This window comes from Aquarana catesbeiana, linkage group LG01 (genome assembly GCF_042186555.1).
Source record: "Aquarana catesbeiana isolate 2022-GZ linkage group LG01, ASM4218655v1, whole genome shotgun sequence".
Classification (NCBI taxonomy): Eukaryota; Metazoa; Chordata; class Amphibia; order Anura; family Ranidae; genus Aquarana; species Aquarana catesbeiana.
Window position 1 is genome coordinate 350,589,184 of NC_133324.1, and position 19,998 is coordinate 350,609,181.

Below are 19,998 nucleotides of genomic sequence, written 5' to 3' on the forward strand. Positions count from 1 at the left end.
CCTCTGCCACGGCCCGAGAAATAGACGTCCAGGGAGCTGGAACGAAGGGATGGTTTCCGCTTCGGTGGCATCCCGGTGCGCTTGTATGTCCTCTGTTTAAGCTGCCACAGAGAGGATTACAGAAGCGGGCTGGCTGGAGCTCTGCTGAGACACGTCCTAACGCTCTCATGACGCGGCCACGCCCCACCATCTATTAATTTAATCGAATTAAAGCTCTCTTCACACATTTGATTTTTCCTTTTTGTTATACCCTCTTGATCAGGTCAGGCTAAATGAATGCACTGCTCTGGTTGTCTCACTTCTCAACATAATAAATCACCATGCTTATGTGGATTAAAGCATGTTCACTCTTGCTTAGTAAGCATATTTGCCTCAGTGCTTGTAACTGTATGTTGACAACTATTAGCTTGACCATTCTTTTCTCTTTCAGGTTAGACTCCTGCGACTATTTAGAGTGTTAGGACAGAATAATGAGAGTGTCTGTGATGCAATGAGTGATCTGCTTGCTCAGGTTAGTAAGTGGCCAGCACAGAGCCTAGTCCAATAATGGTATTCTCAAGAATGCACAAGTCTTGTACAGCTGGCATGACCTCACTTATTTTTTTCTATCAGGTGTCCACATGCACAGAAACCCAGTCTAACGCTGGCAATGCTGTTCTGTATGAAACTGTCCTTACTATAGTAGAAACCAAATCTGCAAGTGGTCTAAGGGTAAGTTCTCAGAAACAGATAAATCAAATTTCCAGAGCGTATGAATGCATTTATAGCAACCAGTACTGAAATAATTTGTTCTATGCAGCTGAGCCAAAGAACGTCCAAAGGACATAAAGTTCATTTTAAAATTGAACTAAAGGCAAAACGTTTCTTTTTCATTTTAGAGAGAGAAAGGGAGGGTTATAATCCCTGGCAGGTTTTTCTGCAGTCTGTGTCTTACTGGGGAGATTTCCCTTCGCTTCTTGTTATGTAGTCAAAACAAGAAGCAAGAGGAAAACCCTCCAATGTGAAGGACTCCCTGGTTGTCATTAACTTGTGTCCCCATTAGAAGATTTTCTTTATATTACTGTTCTGGTGACTACCAAATGTTTGGGATTTTATTTCACTTTCACTCTCAGTGATAACGGTAAACAGGACAGATAGAGAGGGTTAATCTCCCTAACAGGGGGACAGACAGCTATAAAAACCTAAAGAGTTCTAAACCCTTTCCACAAAAGGTTTGCGGAAACTGCAATGGCCTAGCACTAGCACTGCGATTGCAAAAATCAGATTCTGGGCTCATGGATACATGCTAAGCCCATGGCAGTCCTGCAGTCACACACATCAGGCACTCTCATATGATACCAGCAAATGTGGGAACAGATATCCCTTCTATGTTTCACTGGGCCACCTTTAGGCTTTGTTGACATGTGTGGTGAAGTTACTGCCTCCAGACTGCTCAACTGAATGCAGCGTTCCATTCAAGTAAATGGGACCACACCGCAACTGACCTGCAGCCATGTGCAGTGCTTGTGGCTTTGGCACAGTGCTGTGGCATTATGGGCTTTAAACAAGCAGTAAGGAGGTGATACATTGCCTCCTCACCGCCTGTTAAACACCTCTGAGAACTTGAGAAGCGATATGCTTTTCTGAGGGGTAGCTATATGTGCCACACGTGTAAACGAGCCATTACTGTATCTCCACCTACAAGTCTTTGTATCTATATAGTTATGTATAAACTGCACACAGAATAGAACACATGAACACTTAGCATGTGTGATTTAGTAAAAACATTTACTTGTCAGTCTGTTATTACATCAATGTAGCAAGGATATGATTGAGACACAGGATCCACAAGTGTGTGCATATATTGTACGGCACAGTAAAATAAAAATGTATCCAGTGCATACATTCTCTGTACTAGACACAACTAGGCAAATCATAATTGTGAGGTTACTGTGCCTTTAACAATTGCTTTACTTGCCTTTTTTTTAAATATAAAATATCCTTATACTAATGCTATGTCTGCTAGGTCTTACTTTTCCAAAGGTCTGCAGATGAATGTGATTAAACTTTGGTGATTTTCCCAATGCTACTGTACAAAAGAAGTATTAAATAAGCCTATTCCTTTCTTAGTATTTGCATTTTCTTCTCACAGGTTCTTGCTGTTAACATACTTGGACGTTTTCTGCTAAGCAACGATAAGAACATTAGGTATAATCTTTTTATTGCCCTGTTATTATTTTCCAAAGAGTTAAAAAGGCTCATTTTTAGATTGGTTAGGGGTAAGTAAAGGCTTGCATACTTCTTAAAGCTTTGAGTGTGCCAGGCTGACATTGTACTAAGTAGTAGTGCACTAAGTAGCAGTAAAGTAAGTGTATAACTCTGGTTTATTTTTAGTTGTCAGGTTATTTCCCTATTATTTGTGATTATGAGTTGCAAAAAGACTGAAAGAACAATCATCAGTACCCATAATGCCCCCCACCACAAATCTTAAATAATGGCCAGGCCAAGGAAAATCTGTCTTACGCAGCTAATAAAATAAAAAATGAAATGATCATTATTGTTATGAGAATCCTATGACTTTAAGATTACTTTTGTGTTGTATATGACTGTAGTAATGCCATCCGTTTTTATATGCCAGTGGTCTCCAAACTGTGGCCCTTTGCTTGCCTTTTCAGCCCTTGAGGCATTATTCCTGCCACTGACGCCAACAATGGGGCATAATTCCTTCCATTGACATCAACAATTGGGCACTATTCCTTCCACTGACACCAACGATGGGGCATAATTCCTTCCATTGTAAATAAAAATGGGGCACTATTCCTCCCACTGACTCTATTTCTCCCCCTAACACCAAAGATCAGGCATTGTTTTCTCCCATTGGGCACAGTCCGGCCCCCTTAAAGTCTGTTATATGTGGCTTTGTCTGTATATTATAATACACAAAGGGGTTGACTTACTAAAGGCAAATAGACTATTCATTTTGTGCGGGGGGGGCATCTGCACCCATGCACGTGGCGGTATCTTTCACATGGAATGGTCTCATCAGTGCCCAGGAGCAGGTGGAAACTGTGGTCATGCAAAAAGCCTAACATTAAGGCAGTTCCCCGACTTAGAGATACCCTCACTGTGTGCAGTAAAGATACAGAGTCCCTCTGAAAAGTGTCTTGTCCCATGTCACTATACACTGTAACTTATATGTTCGTAGCTTCACGTGGGCCGTGCTGAGCCTGCGCCCACTCCACAAGGCCAACGTACCTTACCTCACTCAAAGTAACCGAATGGAGCCCCGCCACGCACCTAGTGCAGACCTCATGCGTGCACTTATTAACTCTTTCACCTCCCGTGCCCTGTGACCTGGCCATAGATCTTCATTGCTATTGGATAACACCTGCTAGAGAGGGAGCCAGAACATCGACCCCCTTACTACCACAGGGCCTGTCATCTCACCAGGTACCATGCCTAATGACTGGTTGTTTCTAGGTGTCTTGCACTTGTACTTGGTTACTCCTAACAACTACACTCCTCCTCTTGTCTTGCAGAGTTAACCCTTTGTTACTTCATACCCCATAGTGTGTTTACAGACCCTGGTTCTTTAGATACGCCAGAACCCACATGCACCCCTTTCAATAATTTCATAACGGTTAATGTAATTTATTGAAGAAGTATGGCATACTATTTCAATTATAACAACTTCTTTCCCTAAAGGAAGCTGGAAGGGTGCACCGCTCACAAGGTGGATGAGATCTTCCGTTGCTGTATAAAGCCAGGTGCCTGCCTGGTCCGCAACCAAGTCCACATTAGTACTAAAAGAGAGATGGCGGCACTTCCAGCATGTAAAATCAGTTCTTTATTATGAATCTATAAAAAGCAAGGACATGCCATACACATATGACTCCCAAGAGAGCAGCAAGCGTGTTTCACACTACCGTGCTTAATCATTGCTGATTAAGCACAAGAGTGTGAAATGCTTTGGCTGATCTCTTGGGAGTCGTATGTGTATCACACGTCCTTGCTTTTAATGGATTCATAATAAAGAACCGATTTTACACTCTAGAAGTGCCACCATCTCCCCTTTCTCACTAACGTCTTTCCCTGACTCTAACTATAGTAGTGTGGCTGGCCAGGCATACCCCTGTGAGGCAAGAGTCCATTATGGCAATTTCCATGACTTGGTTGTCTCCAAAAGCCCAGTGTCTTCAATCCACACACAGACAGCTAGGAATATCCGACCAAGCAGAGTTTTTATATCAGGTAGGCCGGTTAGGGCCAAAAAGCCCAGGAACAGAAATTCTACAAGTTAACCCGCTCCCCCAGCCTTGCAAAGAAATGTGTCCCAGAGCTTAGTGATTGAGGTGAAGCTCTTCTGACTTCTGTCATTCAATCATGTGCAAGCAAAAATGCTGTTCTTTTATTTTCCTTGCATGGTATATGGGTATTCTTTGCAAAGTGATTTTTTACCACATTTGCCAAACTCTGGGGAAAATTTCTTTGCAAAGTGCAACTTTCCTTGCAAAATGAACAGGGTATATGCCTTTAGTAAATCCACTCCAATGTTTCTTTTAATATTGCTTTTGTTTTTAGATATGTTGCGCTCACGTCCCTCCAACGCTTAGTACAGTCTGATCATGCGGCAGTACAGAGACATCGGGGTACAATTGTAGAATGCCTCAGACAGACGGATGCATCTGTTAACAAGTAAGGACACCACAAAATATAATACACTGTGCTATATAGTGAAGTACACAATTATCAACTTTAAAGCAAAGCTCCAGTCTCTGAAGTGAAAATGAAAAGTGAGTAGCTACAAAAACTGTAGCTGGTGACTTTTAATAAACAGCCACTCGCCTGTCCCAGTATCCAGCGGTGTGCTCACCCCAGCGGTGTTCTCCTTGTGTCATCCCTCGCCTGCGCCAGCATCTTCACTATGGGCACCCGGCTATAACAAAATCAAAAAGTTGTCCCAAGCAGAGAGGGGACCAAGAAAAGATGGGGCTCATTGAAAGGCAACACGTAGTGTAAATGTGATATCAAAAAGTATTTATTGTGGTACAAAAATATGTTACATGTAGATAAAAGAAGTAAAAATAAATCAGCGCGAAATGGTAAATAATAAGGGCAGCAGCTGAACACCAGGGTCAAATTTCAAATCCCTCAATAAACACAACAAAACAGAAAGTGCAGCGCTAGTAAATAAGTGGGATGAGAGGACTATAAGCACAATACATTCCACCACAGTGTATGTGTAAACAGTCCAAATATTCGGTCCACAATGATCTTCAAAATGTGGAAAAATGCATGCTTTATGAAAGCGGTGATTTCAGGAGCCCACCACCACGGTAACAATTGGCCTCTCACCTGATGTAATGGACCCTTAGATTATAGAGGGTCACAAACGCCTTTGTCATAAACCAATGGATATGCAGCACATCAATCAGGGACCAGGTACAGGAACTCCAATACGACCATCTGATGTAATGGACCCTTAGATTATGAAGGGTCACAAACGCCTTAATCATAAACCAATGGATATGCAGCACATCAATCAAGGACCAGGTACAGGAACTCCAATACTCCAATTCGACCATATAAGATATAAATGGCAAAAGTATAGTGCTCTCCGTTTGATAAAAGCTTTATTATAAGAAGTAAAATCGAAACACTCACATGTATAGTGCTTGATACAAGCAAAACGAAAGATCCACCGATCCTTCACACAGTTTGGCACAGTTTAGCAGATGCGCAGTGGCCGCGGGTGACGTCACGACGTTCCTCGTTCTGGACGCGTTGCGTCCCAGTGGGCGGGGACTTCATCAGCAGATGAGGGACGTCGTGAGCACCCGCGTTATATGCTAGGTACGTCGCCTAGGCAACAGTACACTAAGCGTAGAAGACCTCAGACTCACCCGGAAGTCAATCCGGATGTGACTCTTAAGTGAGGATAAATGAGTGAACGGAACTGTCACAAATATACATCTGCAAAAAGGATCGATCCTGAACAAGGCAAATACACTAATCCCAAACAGGGGTGTGTACAAGCCAAAGGGATAAAACATCAAAGTTATTTCCATATAATATAAAATTAATTTAAATAGTGTAAATTACACAACAATTAATTTAAAATAAAAATAAAAATGTGAGTCATCCGCGGCCACTGTCATCCGCCAAAGTACATAAAGATTCATATAAAAGATCAGATGCATAGAAAATCAGATGCATAAAAAATCAAATCGAAGACACTTAACGATCTGAAATAAAGCAATTCGTGTCAAAATCCACGTTTAACCCTTCAGGGCAAAGAGCCCTGGTTTCAAAGATCCAATACGATTCTCTTTTACTCAATTGCCTTATGAAATTCCCCCCTCTCCAGTGTCTCGTGACCCTTTCTATACCCCAAAAACGTAAACTTTTGGGATTTTGATGGTGGTGTAATTTGAAGTGTCTAGAGACATTGTGGGTTTTCAGGCCTTTTTTAATGTTATTAACATGCTCAGCGAGCCTCACATGAAGGGGTCTAGATGTCCTTCCAATATACTGGAGCCCGCATCCGCACTCCAGCATATACACGACCCCCACCGTTTCACAGGTGATAAGCTGTTTAATTTCATACTCCTTACCCGTAACGGAGGCTAAGAATTTTTTCCTTTTCTTTATATTCCCCTTGGCATGTTTACACGGGATGCATTTACCGCATGCGTAAAAGCCACTCAGAAAGGAAAATAACCTATCCGACGAAGGTACAGGGGGGTTCAAAACACTAGGGGCCAGTTGGTCTCTCAATGATGGAGCCTTCTTGTAGATAAACTGAGGCCGGTCGGGAAGCACTGGGCCTAAGACTTTATCCTGTTTCAAGATGGGCCAGTTCTTGAGTACTATTTTCTCAAATGTGCGATACTGCACATTGTAATCAAGCACCATTTTGAAATTTTGATTATTTCCGCCAGTCTCCCTGACAGTATCAGAGACCAAAGTACTTCTATCGAGACCTTTAACACGAGTGATCTCCTCCTCAAGTTTGGAACGATCGTATCCTTTTTGTTCAAACCTGGTTGTGAGAATATGTGATTGTGTCATAAAATCCTCATCAGAGGTACAATTTCTACTCAACCTAATGTACTGCCCCCTGGGAATATTGCACAGCCATGAATGGTGGTGGCAACTTCCCAGGGGGATGTACGAATTGCGGTCAGTGGGCTTAAAATAATTAGCCATAGTGAAACGGTTGTGTGAAATGTTAATAATCAAATCCAGAAACACAACCTTTTCCTGGTCGATCGTCCAAGTTAAGACAATGTTTTTATGATTGTTATTGAGAGTATTGATAAACATGTCTAGTTTATCCCTGTTACCTCTCCATATCAGGATAAGGTCGTCAATGAAGCGACGGTAACAAATAAGCTCAGGGGGTCTGTTGGCAAAAACTGCCTCTTCCTCCCAGTGGGCCATAAAAATATTGGCCCACTGGGAGGAAGAGGCAGTTTTTGCCAACAGACCCCCTGAGCTTATTTGTTACCGTCGCTTCATTGACGACCTTATCCTGATATGGAGAGGTAACAGGGATAAACTAGACATGTTTATCAATACTCTCAATAACAATCATAAAAACATTGTCTTAACTTGGACGATCGACCAGGAAAAGGTTGTGTTTCTGGATTTGATTATTAACATTTCACACAACCGTTTCACTATGGCTAATTATTTTAAGCCCACTGACCGCAATTCGTACATCCCCCTGGGAAGTTGCCACCACCATTCATGGCTGTGCAATATTCCCAGGGGGCAGTACATTAGGTTGCGTAGAAATTGTACCTCTGATGAGGATTTTATGACACAATCACATATTCTCACAACCAGGTTTGAACAAAAAGGATACGATCGTTCCAAACTTGAGGAGGAGATCACTCGTGTTAAAGGTCTCGATAGAAGTACTTTGGTCTCTGATACTGTCAGGGAGACTGGCGAAAATAATCAAAATTTCAAAATGGTGCTTGATTACAATGTGCAGTATCGCACATTTGAGAAAATAGTACTCAAGAACTGGCCCATCTTGAAACAGGATAAAGTCTTAGGCCCAGTGCTTCCCGACCGGCCTCAGTTTATCTACAAGAAGGCTCCATCATTGAGAGACCAACTGGCCCCTAGTGTTTTGAACCCCCCTGTACCTTCGTCGGATAGGTTATTTTCCTTTCTGAGTGGCTTTTACGCATGCGGTAAATGCATCCCGTGTAAACATGCCAAGGGGAATATAAAGAAAAGGAAAAAATTCTTAGCCTCCGTTACGGGTAAGGAGTATGAAAATTAAACAGCTTATCACCTGTGAAACGGTGGGGGTCGTGTATATGCTGGAGTGCGGATGCGGGCTCCAGTATATTGGAAGGACATCTAGACCCCTTCATGTGAGGCTCGCTGAGCATGTTAATAACATTAAAAAAGGCCTGAAAACCCACAATGTCTCTAGACACTTCAAATTACACCACCATCAAAATCCCAAAAGTTTACGTTTTTGGGGTATAGAAAGGGTCACGAGACACTGGAGAGGGGGGAATTTCATAAGGCAATTGAGTAAAAGAGAATCGTATTGGATCTTTGAAACCAGGGCTCTTTGCCCTGAAGGGTTAAACGTGGATTTTGACACGAATTGCTTTATTTCAGATCGTTAAGTGTCTTCGATTTGATTTTTTATGCATCTGATTTTCTATGCATCTGATCTTTTATATGAATCTTTATGTACTTTGGCGGATGACAGTGGCCGCGGATGACTCACATTTTTATTTTTATTTTAAATTAATTGTTGTGTAATTTACACTATTTAAATTAATTTTATATTATATGGAAATAACTTTGATGTTTTATCCCTTTGGCTTGTACACACCCCTGTTTGGGATTAGTGTATTTGCCTTGTTCAGGATCGATCCTTTTTGCAGATGTATATTTGTGACAGTTCCGTTCACTCATTTATCCTCACTTAAAAGTCACATCCGGATTGACTTCCGGGTGAGTCTGAGGTCTTCTACGCTTAGTGTACTGTTGCCTAGGCGACGTACCTAGCATATAACGCGGGTGCCCACGACGTCCCTCATCTGCTGATGAAGTCCCCGCCCACTGGGACGCAACGCGTCCAGAACGAGGAACGTCGTGACGTCACCCGCGGCCACTGCGCATCTGCTAAACTGTGCCAAACTGTGTGAAGGATCGGTGGATCTTTCGTTTTGCTTGTATCAAGCACTATACATGTGAGTGTTTCGATTTTACTTCTTATAATAAAGCTTTTATCAAACGGAGAGCACTATACTTTTGCCATTTATATCTTATATGGTCGAATTGGAGTATTGGAGTTCCTGTACCTGGTCCTTGATTGATGTGCTGCATATCCATTGGTTTATGATTAAGGCGTTTGTGACCCTTCATAATCTAAGGGTCCATTACATCAGATGGTCGTATTGGAGTTCCTGTACCTGGTCCCTGATTGATGTGCTGCATATCCATTGGTTTATGACAAAGGCGTTTGTGACCCTCTATAATCTAAGGGTCCATTACATCAGGTGAGAGGCCAATTGTTACCGTGGTGGTGGGCTCCTGAAATCACCGCTTTCATAAAGCATGCATTTTTCCACATTTTGAAGATCATTGTGGACCGAATATTTGGACTGTTTACACATACACTGTGGTGGAATGTATTGTGCTTATAGTCCTCTCATCCCACTTATTTACTAGCGCTGCACTTTCTGTTTTGTTATGTAGATAAAAGAGTATAGACCAATAACTATACTGCCCTGGGTATAAAAGATTGACTGGCCTCACGGGTCAGTCAATGCAGACACAGACTGGGGGGACACTACAACATGTAACAAATGACAAACAAAAGACGTCCGGACGTCAAAGAAATTGATGTCTGCTCAACCAACTACAATGTGGAGTGTTCAGCAATTGCTGAATGTGGTTGCAAACTGACATCAATCCCCCAGGGGGCGGCTCGAGCCAGGGAAAATGGGGGAAGGGAGAAGGAAGGAAGGGTGAAGGGGAAGGGAGGGGGGGAAAATATGGATGGGGAGGGGAAGGGAGGCGGGGAAGGGGGGGGGGGGAATATGGATGGGGAGGGGAAGGGAGGGGGGGAAGGGGGGGGGATATGGATGGGGAAGGGAGGGGGGGAAGGGGGGAAAAATATGGATGGGGAGGAGGAGGGATGGGGGCCGTGGAGAAGGGCACTCAATGAAGCACTAGTAGTTCACTGAGAACTGTGGTGAATAAAAGATATAATGTCCATAGATAGTGCTAAGCAGCCAAACGGAAGCAAAAAATCCAACAGTATGTGTGGCAAGGTACATCAATATGCGCGATGATACTGTGCATATATCCTGATGGAAACTGATAGAGTCAATAAAAAAAGACCTTGCATGCTATTGGCAAACAGCAAGAATGATGGTGATCAGGTACGTTACCACTTCCGGGTCCTGTGTAAAGATCATCAGATACTACCATAGTGTTGTGTCACCTTCGCTGTATTCTGTTTCCAGTGAATGTTGATGATGTCAAGATAATATTGCTTGCAGGAGCGCTGTGCTCCAAAAGGCACTGTGAAGATGAACAAATGGCAGTCCATACAGGTGCACCTATGTTCTCCTATGGAGCGGCCTCGACCAACAGGTCATATTCCTTCCCTCAGTGTGTGAGCCGACTAGCCCCTATGGGGGATGACAGCAGAACGTGACATCCGAGCGGGATGACGTATCACATTACAAAGATGTGTAGCTTCATCTGGACCCGGCTATAACAGCTTGCGGCTTCACAGCTGGGTGCCCACTGCGCATGTGCGAGTGGCGCTGCGCTGTGTGACTGGTCCTGAAGTCTTTTCGGACCTGTCATGTGTCCCAGAAGACTCCAGGAAGGAGAACTTCCCCAAGCCATAGGCGGTCAGAAGCGGAAGTGGGAGCGGGTACCTGTCAAAATCGGGTACTCAAACTGGGTAAGATGTGGGCAGCACTGGAAATGAATTGGGCTGTACAGCCTGTACATGTGCCGAAAAGCTAACATGCTGACAAAAGGGGAGAGCATGGTGAGCATAAGGATGATCTCGTCAGTGTGCTGCTCTTACTTTATTGTCCGGTCAGCAGGTTAGGGGTTTGTTCTTGTCTAGACTGTCTTGCTATTTCAGTGGAGGTTGAAGATCTTCCAGGGGTGCCTGCATTACAGGACCGGCCAGTGAGGAATTACATATCCTTATGGCAAGCACAACTGTTCCCATAAATATATTTTAGCTGTATGTTTAGCTGCTTTGACAAAGTTCATTTTTAAGATATGCTAAAATTGCTCATCCTTGCCTCTTTAAGGAGAGCTCTGGAGCTGAGCTTTGCACTTGTGAATGAATCAAACATCCGAGTAATGATGAAAGAGCTTCAGAAGTTTCTGCGGAATTGCTCACCAGAGCTGAAGGAGCAGTGTACATCTGGAATCTTCCTCAGTGCTGAGAAGTAAGATAATGTAGCAACATCAAATTTGTAATTCTGATTTTGAAGATTACAAAACATAGCAATTGAGAAAAAGCATAAATTACAATTTCACACAAATTCACTGCAGGAGTTCTAAAGTAGAATGAAAACTGACTTCTTTTTCCTCCCCAGGTTCTCTCCTTCAAAGCGCTGGCACATAGATACTATAATGCAGACACTAATTACAGTGAGTGATATTGCTGTTTACTTATTGCATGCTATATCACAGCAACCCATACAGTTACGTATTTAAGCCAAAGCTTTTGAAAGAACTGCAGGGAAAGCCATAGGTATAGCTGTTAAATGAGTCTGTATTTTCTTTCTGGGTAAAATCTTTCTAGGATTCCAGCTTTTTTTAATACCTTGTTTTTGACATAAGTACTTCCATGTTTACCAGGTCTGGGCATGTATCTAAGGCAGCAATTTTTGTTTATTTTTCCCTTATTTTAACTTTGCTTGACCACTTCTGGACAGGTAGTCCTTGTTAAAAAACATGTGGTTGATCCGCCTTTTTACTGCTCACCCAAATTATGCAAAAGTGGGCAGAGGGTGTAATACATATAGCCGAAGATGTAATGCTTTGCTTTGTGGCATGGCAAAAACTATACAGCATGCATGCAAACTATACAGCATGCATGCAATACTGCTGCCAAACACAACCCACATAAGTGAATGGGACTGTACTGCAACCATGACTGCCAAACTCTTGGCTCGCGGTTGTGGCCTGATATTTCAATAGAAAATCCTCTTTCGGCTGAAAAAAAAGGGGCATTCAGGAGGCTGCAATATTGCCTCCTGAATGCCTGGGAGCTGCTGCTCTACCACCATCGGATTTTTGAGGGGTCAGAAAAGTGCCATTTATGTGAACAAGGCCTTTTGGATATAACAATAACAAAAAAAAAAAAGAAGAGATGATGCAGAAGGTGGTAGCTATATACTGTTATCTTAGGCAGGCATTTCGCCACATGCAATAGCCTGTTCTGATTTTAAAGTAGATCTAAACTTGAGAATAAAAATATAATATATGCCTTTTTTCTTTAAAGGGTACGTTTTATTAAACTTTTATGAACACTACATCAATTGCCAAAGCTCAGCAATAGTACAACAAAACATACTAAACAAAACAGTGTGTCGAGACGCAGCTTGGTCAAATACACACAAAAAGAGTGTAAGACGGGTCTATTTGTCTATACCAAGTAATCTTATTGCAGAAGAAGAGACCAGAACCTTCACATACTTTATCAAAACAATGCAAAAGATAGAAGGAGAAAAATAAACTATGCACAATATATCTTATGGTCAACAACAGTACATATACAGGAATACAAGAAAACGGCACAGGTGAAGCATCAGTAAGCAGCCACATTCAACTGTGCAAACCAGCTATTGTCGCTCTTATAGGGCGTACACACGGTCGGACTTTGTTCGGACATTCCGACAACAAAATCCTTGGATTTTTTCCGACGGATGTTGGCTCAAACTTGTCTTGCATACACACGGTCACACAAAGTTGTCGGAAAATCCGTCCGTTCTAAACGCGGTGACGTAAAACACGTACGTCGGGACTATAAACGGGGCAGTGGCCAATAGCTTTCATCTCTTTATTTATTCTGAGCATGCGTGGCACTTTGTCCGTCGGATTTGTGTACACACGATCGGAATTTCCGACAACGGATTTTGTTGTCGGAAAACTTTATCTCCTGCTCTCCAACTTTGTGTGTCGGAAAATCCGATGGAAAATGTCCGATGGAGCCCACACACGGTCGGAATTTCCGACAACACGCTCCGATCGGACATTTTCCATCGGAAAATCCGACCGTGTGTACGGGGCATTAGAGAGGAGGACACTAATCAGCTATTTATAAAACAAAATAGCGGATAATATAAAAGTCAATGTCAGTAAGCATATAAATCTTGTACAGAATCTAATTTTTCCCTGGAAAACTTTTAATAATGTCATCTGCCTCCCCAGCTACCCTCCGTGAACTACAAAACACCTCCTTCTTATGTAATGAAGATGAAGGAAGGAGGTGCTTGAAGTCTAGATCAAGAAGAAGCAGGGTGGCAATGCTTCTCCTCCATAAATGCAATGAAGTGCACACTGTCACCTTAGGGCAGGTAGTGTCTTACTGGTAGGATAAGCGGGGAAATTAAAAAAAAAAAAAAATCCTGAAAAAAACACTAATGCATCCACCACATCTGAGGACTGGTAAGCTACAGTGCCTTGAAAAAGTATTCATTCCCCTTGAAATTGTCCACATTTTGTCATGTTACAACCAAAAAACGTAAATGTATTTTATTGGGATTTTATGTGATAGACCAACACAAAGTGGCACATAATTTAAAAAAAAAAAAAAAACTCTGAAAAGTGTGCAATGTATTCAGCCCCCTTTACTCTGATACCCCTAACTAAAATGAAGTAGAGCCAATTGCCTTCAGAAGTCACCCAATTAGTAAATAGTTCTAATTAATCTCAGTATAAATACAGCTGTTCTGTGAAGCCCTCAGAGGTTTGTTAGAGATCCTTAGTGAACAAACAGCATCATGAACAAACAGCATCATGAAGGCCAAGGGACACACCAGACATGTCAGGGATAAAATTGTGAAGAAGTTTAAAGCAGGGTTAGGTTATAAATAAGTATCCCAAGCTTTGAACATCTCTCAGAGCGCTGTTCAATCCATCATCTGAAAATGGAAAGAGTATGGCACAACTGAAAACCTACCAAGACATGGCCATCCACCGAAACTGACAGGCTGAGCAAAGAGAGCATTAATCAGAGAAGCAGCCAGGAGGCTCATGGTAACTCTGGAGGAGCTGCAGAGATCCACAGCTCAGGTGGGGGAATCTGTCCACAGGACAACTATTAGTCGTGCACTCCACAAATCTGGCCTTTGTTGAAAGAAAGCCATAAGAAGTCCTGTTTGTGAGAATCCATGTGGGGGACACAGCAAACATGTGGAAGAAGGTGCTCTGGTCAGATGAGACCAAAACTGACCTAAAAGCAAAGCACTATGTGTGGCCGAAAACCAACACTGCACATCACTCTGAACACACCATCCCCACTCTTCAGCAGGGACAGGGAAGCTGGTCAGAGTTGATGGGAAGATGGATGGAACCAAATACAGGACAATCTTAGAAGAAAACCTGTTAGAATCTGCAAAAGACTTGAGACTGGGGCAAAGGTTCACCCCTTTCCAGCAGGACAACAACCCTAAACATACAGCCAGAGCTATAATCGAATGGTTTAGATCAAAGCATATTCATGTGTTAGAATGTCCCAGCCAAAGTCCAGATCTAAATCCAATTGAGAATCTGTGGCAAGATTTGAAATTGCTGTTCATACATGCTCTACATCCAATCTGACAGAGCTTGAGCTATGTTGCAAAGAAGAATGAGCAAAAATGTCACTCTCTAGATGTGCAAAGCTGGTAGAGACATCCCCCAAAAAGACTCACAACTGTAATCGCAGCGAAAGGTGGTTCTACAAAGTATTGACGCACTGAATACAAATGCACGCCACATATTTCAGATATTTATTTGTAAAAAATTTTAAAAACCATTTATCATTTTCCTTCCACTTCACAATTATGTGCCACTTTGTGTTGGTCTATCACATAAAATCCCAATAAAATACATTTACATTTTTGGTTGTAACATGACAAAATGTGGAAAATGTCACGGGGTATGAATACTTTTTCAAAGCACTGTATGTGTGGAGCTGCAGCCTCACTGCCTTCAAGGTGAATTGTCTGAACCTTGTAAGCAAGAACCATTAGGGTACAAATCCAGACAGGCTTTTTGTTTGCTCAATAATTCACCTAACAGTGTCAGATTGGTCCTATTTTCAGGCATCCAAAAACATAAGATGATTGTTCAAACCAGCCTGATCAGATGACTGTCTACTCATATCTTGCATTTTTCCTATTTCTGGAGAACTTAATTACTACTCAATATCTTGGCTACAAACATTTATATAGTTAACTTGTTTGTAAATGTCTGCACTTATATTAAGTGAATTGTGTATTGGCTGTTTTTGCAGGCTGGGGAGAGCGTTCGCGATGATGCTGTCTCACACCTTATCCAGCTGATCATCGGATCCTCAGAGCTTCATGGCTACATAGTTCAAAGGCTTTACAAATCAATTAGGAATGACATTGTCCAGGTATCATGAACAAGATAGTAGTACAGATTGTAGAAGCAGAATAAATAGAAGGGTAGCCAGAATCTAAAGCCTGGTACACAAAAAACTGTCAGCTCCGATCTGAGCCGCTGTACTAACTATGCAAAGTTAGTATAGTGATCTCCCCTGCTGAGCAGTTGTCTTCTGACAGGGGGACAACCCTCCCGCCAGAACACTCCAATCAGCGTTCCCGCCATTGGCTGAGAGCACTGATCAGGAGTTGGTCCCAACGGCCGGCTTCTGTCGGACAGAATGGCATACAGGCCGAATGTTGGCTGTTTTGTTTTTAACCAGCTGATGTCTCTCAACATTCGGCCCGTGTTTACTAAGCTTTAAGCTGGCCATAGATGGATCGAATCTTGGCTGGTTCAGCAGGAACTGGCTGGGATTGGATACATCTATGAGCAGGCTGATTGTACCCAAGTTGACCCACTGATCGACTTGGGTACAACCAGCATGTTGGATTTTTAACATGCAATTACTGCCTACAGCTATAGCCGCTAGCAGTAATCATTATGTTCTCTTGGCAGGGATGGCTCCCCGCTGGGAGAACACAATAGCTCCGTGAGAGGGATTCCCCCATCAACACTAACTGTGTTGATGGGCTAATCGAGAGATTTTCTTTTCTGCAACCCACGGTTGCAGGAAAGAAAATCACATAATCATGGCTTGCCTTAGGCTGGCCATATATTGATCTTTTTTTTTTTTGGTCAACCAGCTGTTTGAATGAAAAAAAATGACCCGATTCCCCCATCCACACATTTGATTTGGATGGGGAAACCATTCCCGGGTGCTTTGGGAAAAACCTGACAGGCTGCATATACATGGATCGAAATTTGGCTGGTCTTGCTGCACCGACCAGATTTCGATCCATGTATAGCCACCCTTACATCACCGCCACACGATCAGCAGCAGACCTTTAAGCAAATAATCACTATTTGCCTTGCTTTGATGGCTATAATGCATGAGAAAATTGTCTACTTATACTTTTATTTGGTCAGAGTCACCTGTGGAATGTTGTGTTCCTCTCATGCACTACCCAGTGATTACCCGGTCCTTATTACAAGTCAATATTTAAAAGGTGACACCATGGGGCTACACAGTTTAGAGTGTATTCACAATTGTGAATGCACCTGTTCAGAAATTAGATGCAAGAATTCCAGCAGAGGTTCCCGCAAATAGCTGCGAGAGGCTTCCCCATTGAAAGCATTGGGAGGCTGCCATCTTCCACAGGTAATTGTGACCACTCGGCCCTGGGGGTAGGCAGTCAGCTTCCAGGGCCGATCACTCGCATGTAATCTCTGCATGACCAATTACATGCAAGTGGGCGGGATTAGCTGTTGGAGGTAGCAGCCTCCCATTGCTTTCAATGGAGCTGCCTCTCACAGCTTATAGCGGGAACCCCGCTGGGGTTCTTGCATCTAATCACTGAGCGGGTCCATTAGCAAGTGTGAATTCTCTTATTGAGAGATTCGCAAACCTTGCAGAGGCAAGTGAAGGGAAAAGGGAGTCTTTCACCTATCTACAAATATAGGATCCTAATAATAAAACTACATGTATTCAGTGATAAAAATCTAATATTTATCAGTATGTTTAGATCAAATCACTGAAAAGATTTGCCACTGTTCTCTGTACAGTCATATTTGCTAATGCTATGCTACTTACACTGTTTTAGAGCTTGTAAAATATAATTTCTGACAGTGCTCTGTTCTCTTTACAGCAACCATTAGTTCAGGTGGCCTCATGGTGCATTGGAGAATATGGAGATCTCCTACTGCATGGAGTTTGTGATGAGGAGGAACCTATACAAGTGAGACAAGAAGAGAAGATAATATGCAATTATATCAAAATGATATGCTAGGTTATTTAGTAAAGCGGTGTAGACAGCAGTGATGAAAAACACGGAGCTGTAATCCTCAGCTTCCTGTAAAATATCAGTTTGCCAGCGTTAGAACAGTGAAGATTGATTCAAATTGGTTGATTTACTGTAATTTGAAAATTGCCCTTGTCTTACCAAATAACACCCACACAGTCTTGAGTTACAGGTATACATAAGAATAAGCTTATTTAATGCTAAGCAACCTTTGAGCTAGGGATGTTCATGCAGTTTTATAGTGAATGCAGCAATACACTGCATTAGATAACCCTCAGATGGGAACTTAAAGCCGTATTAAAGTGCTTCTGAAGGCTATAGGGGTTTGCCTGTGTTGACGGGGGAATCAAATACATTTCTTTCCTGCAACTCGTAGTTGCAGGAAACAAATTGGCTCTGTGTATGGGTCGGCCTAAGTATAACTCAATCAGGTCAGGGATCCCTTTAAGAGCAGTTGTTGAGCCTCAGCCTAGGCTGAGATGATGGCATCGGTTTGTTGCAGGCAGGAGGAAAGATTTCCTCAGGCTAGGTTCACACTTCTGTGATAACTTTTTGATCCTACTAACAGTGTGGTTATGTAGTGCCACTTGGATGCAACTTTGATCATAAATGCATATTCTATGGGGCCAAAGTCACGTTGGAATCGCACCAAAGTAGTACAGGAGCCTTTTTTCCAAAATCACTCTGTGCAGAGTCACATTGTTGTAAATTTATACCCTTGTCATGCGATTCTGTGCAACTCAATTCACATCTGAAATCGCACTAGTGTCAGCCAGGCTCAGTCTCCTCTCTGTTTGTGATTAGACTGCAACACTGAAACTTTTTAGCAAGCTATAAGGTGAGAAGCAGCAACAGGGGCTGATCTGTGTTTGACCGTTATGAACACAGCCAAGAAGAGCATAGATAACAAGATTTCAAAATGTTGTCATCTCTAAAACAGCACGTTAGCCTAGAAATTAGTTGCTTACCCTGGACTATTTTTATTTAAAGATGGTTTCTTACTAAAGAAAAAAAGAAAAAAACAGGTGAAGGCATTTTCAGGGCAAGTACTGTGATTTCTGTGAGAGGTCATGAATACCTGTAAGTGTAATGCCCCGTACACACGGTCAGACATTGATCGGACATTCCGACAACAAAATCCATTGATTTTTTCCGACGGATGTTGGCTCAAACTTGTCTTGCATACACACGGTGACACAAAGTTGTCAGAAAATCTGATCGTTCTGAACGCAGTGACGTAAAACACGTACGTCGGGACTATAAACGGGGCAGTAGCCAATAGCTTTCATCTCTTAATTTATTCTGAGCATGCGTGGCACTTTGTCTGTCGGATTTGTCTCCACACGATTGGAATTTAAAGGATCGGATTTTGTTGTCGGAAAATTTTATCTCCTGCTCTCAAACTTTGTGTGTCGGAAATCCCGATGGAAAAAGTCCGATGGAGCCCACACACGGTCGGAATTTCCGACAACAAGCACCGATCGCACATATTCCGTCGGAAAGTCCGACCGTGTGTACGGGGCATAAGTTACATATTACTGACCATCAAAAAAATATTTCTGATACTAGGTCCACTTTATTGCCCATAAAGAGTTGCATAAAAGTACAAGCAACATAACATGATTTAACATAATGGGTAAAACATCTACATATATAATCAAACTTATTATTATTATATTTATAAGACAGAATTAGGGCATACAGGATGTTGTCCAGAAATGAATAAAAGAAGAAAAACCTCAAAATGGGATTTTTAGGGCAATTTGGAAAAGAAATATATAGAAAAATTATATATAAAAAATATATAATTTTATTACACAAAAATTCATAAAATTGTTATGGAACAGACCACAAGAAGAACATATATACATGTATTTGAAATAAGAAAAATATCGAAAAATGATATATAAAAAATATATGATTTTATTAATACTTAAAAAATTAATAAAATTCTTATGGAACGGACCACAAGAAGAACATATATACATGTATTTGAAATAATATTATTTCAAATACATGTACAGTATATATGTTCTTTTTGGTCCGTTCCATAAGAATTTTATGAATTTTTGTGTATTAATAAAATCATATATTTTTAATATATAATCTTTCTATATATTTCTTTTCCAAATTGCCTTAAAAATCCCATTTGGAGTTTTTTCTTCTTTAATTTGAAAGAGATGATGGCAATTTACACGCCAAACTATGGGAGTCTATTCATTTTCTAAACCCAGAAATGAATATAGATTAATTTGCACAGGTAACAGAAGATGATGTTCTCGATGTTCTTGAAGGAGTACTACAGTCCCACATTTCCCTACCAAGTACACGAGCGTATACACTGACTGCAATCATGAAGCTGAGCACACGTTTTCAAAATACTGTGAAGTAGGTTATACTATTTTCTTTGTGCAAGTATGCAAGTAAGTATTCATGTATATATGTTTTTCAAGTAAACCTACACACAAGAGAAATACAGGAG

General features: G+C 41.8%; 1 protein-coding gene across 3 annotated transcripts in view; it reads left to right on the plus strand.

The window, feature by feature from the left end:
- AP1G2 (adaptor related protein complex 1 subunit gamma 2) overlaps positions 1-19,998 on the plus strand; it is a 62,100-nt gene that overhangs the window by 23,416 nt on the left and 18,686 nt on the right. For all 3 annotated transcript variants that reach the window (XM_073632620.1, XM_073632613.1, XM_073632604.1), the window contains exons 8-16: positions 431-511; positions 613-711; positions 2,132-2,187; positions 4,561-4,674; positions 11,304-11,444; positions 11,595-11,649; positions 15,503-15,625; positions 17,364-17,453; positions 19,777-19,904. In XM_073632620.1, coding sequence (XP_073488721.1) covers positions 431-511; positions 613-711; positions 2,132-2,187; positions 4,561-4,674; positions 11,304-11,444; positions 11,595-11,649; positions 15,503-15,625; positions 17,364-17,453; positions 19,777-19,904 — 887 coding nt within the window. The remainder of the gene's footprint in view (positions 1-430; positions 512-612; positions 712-2,131; positions 2,188-4,560; positions 4,675-11,303; positions 11,445-11,594; positions 11,650-15,502; positions 15,626-17,363; positions 17,454-19,776; positions 19,905-19,998) is intronic.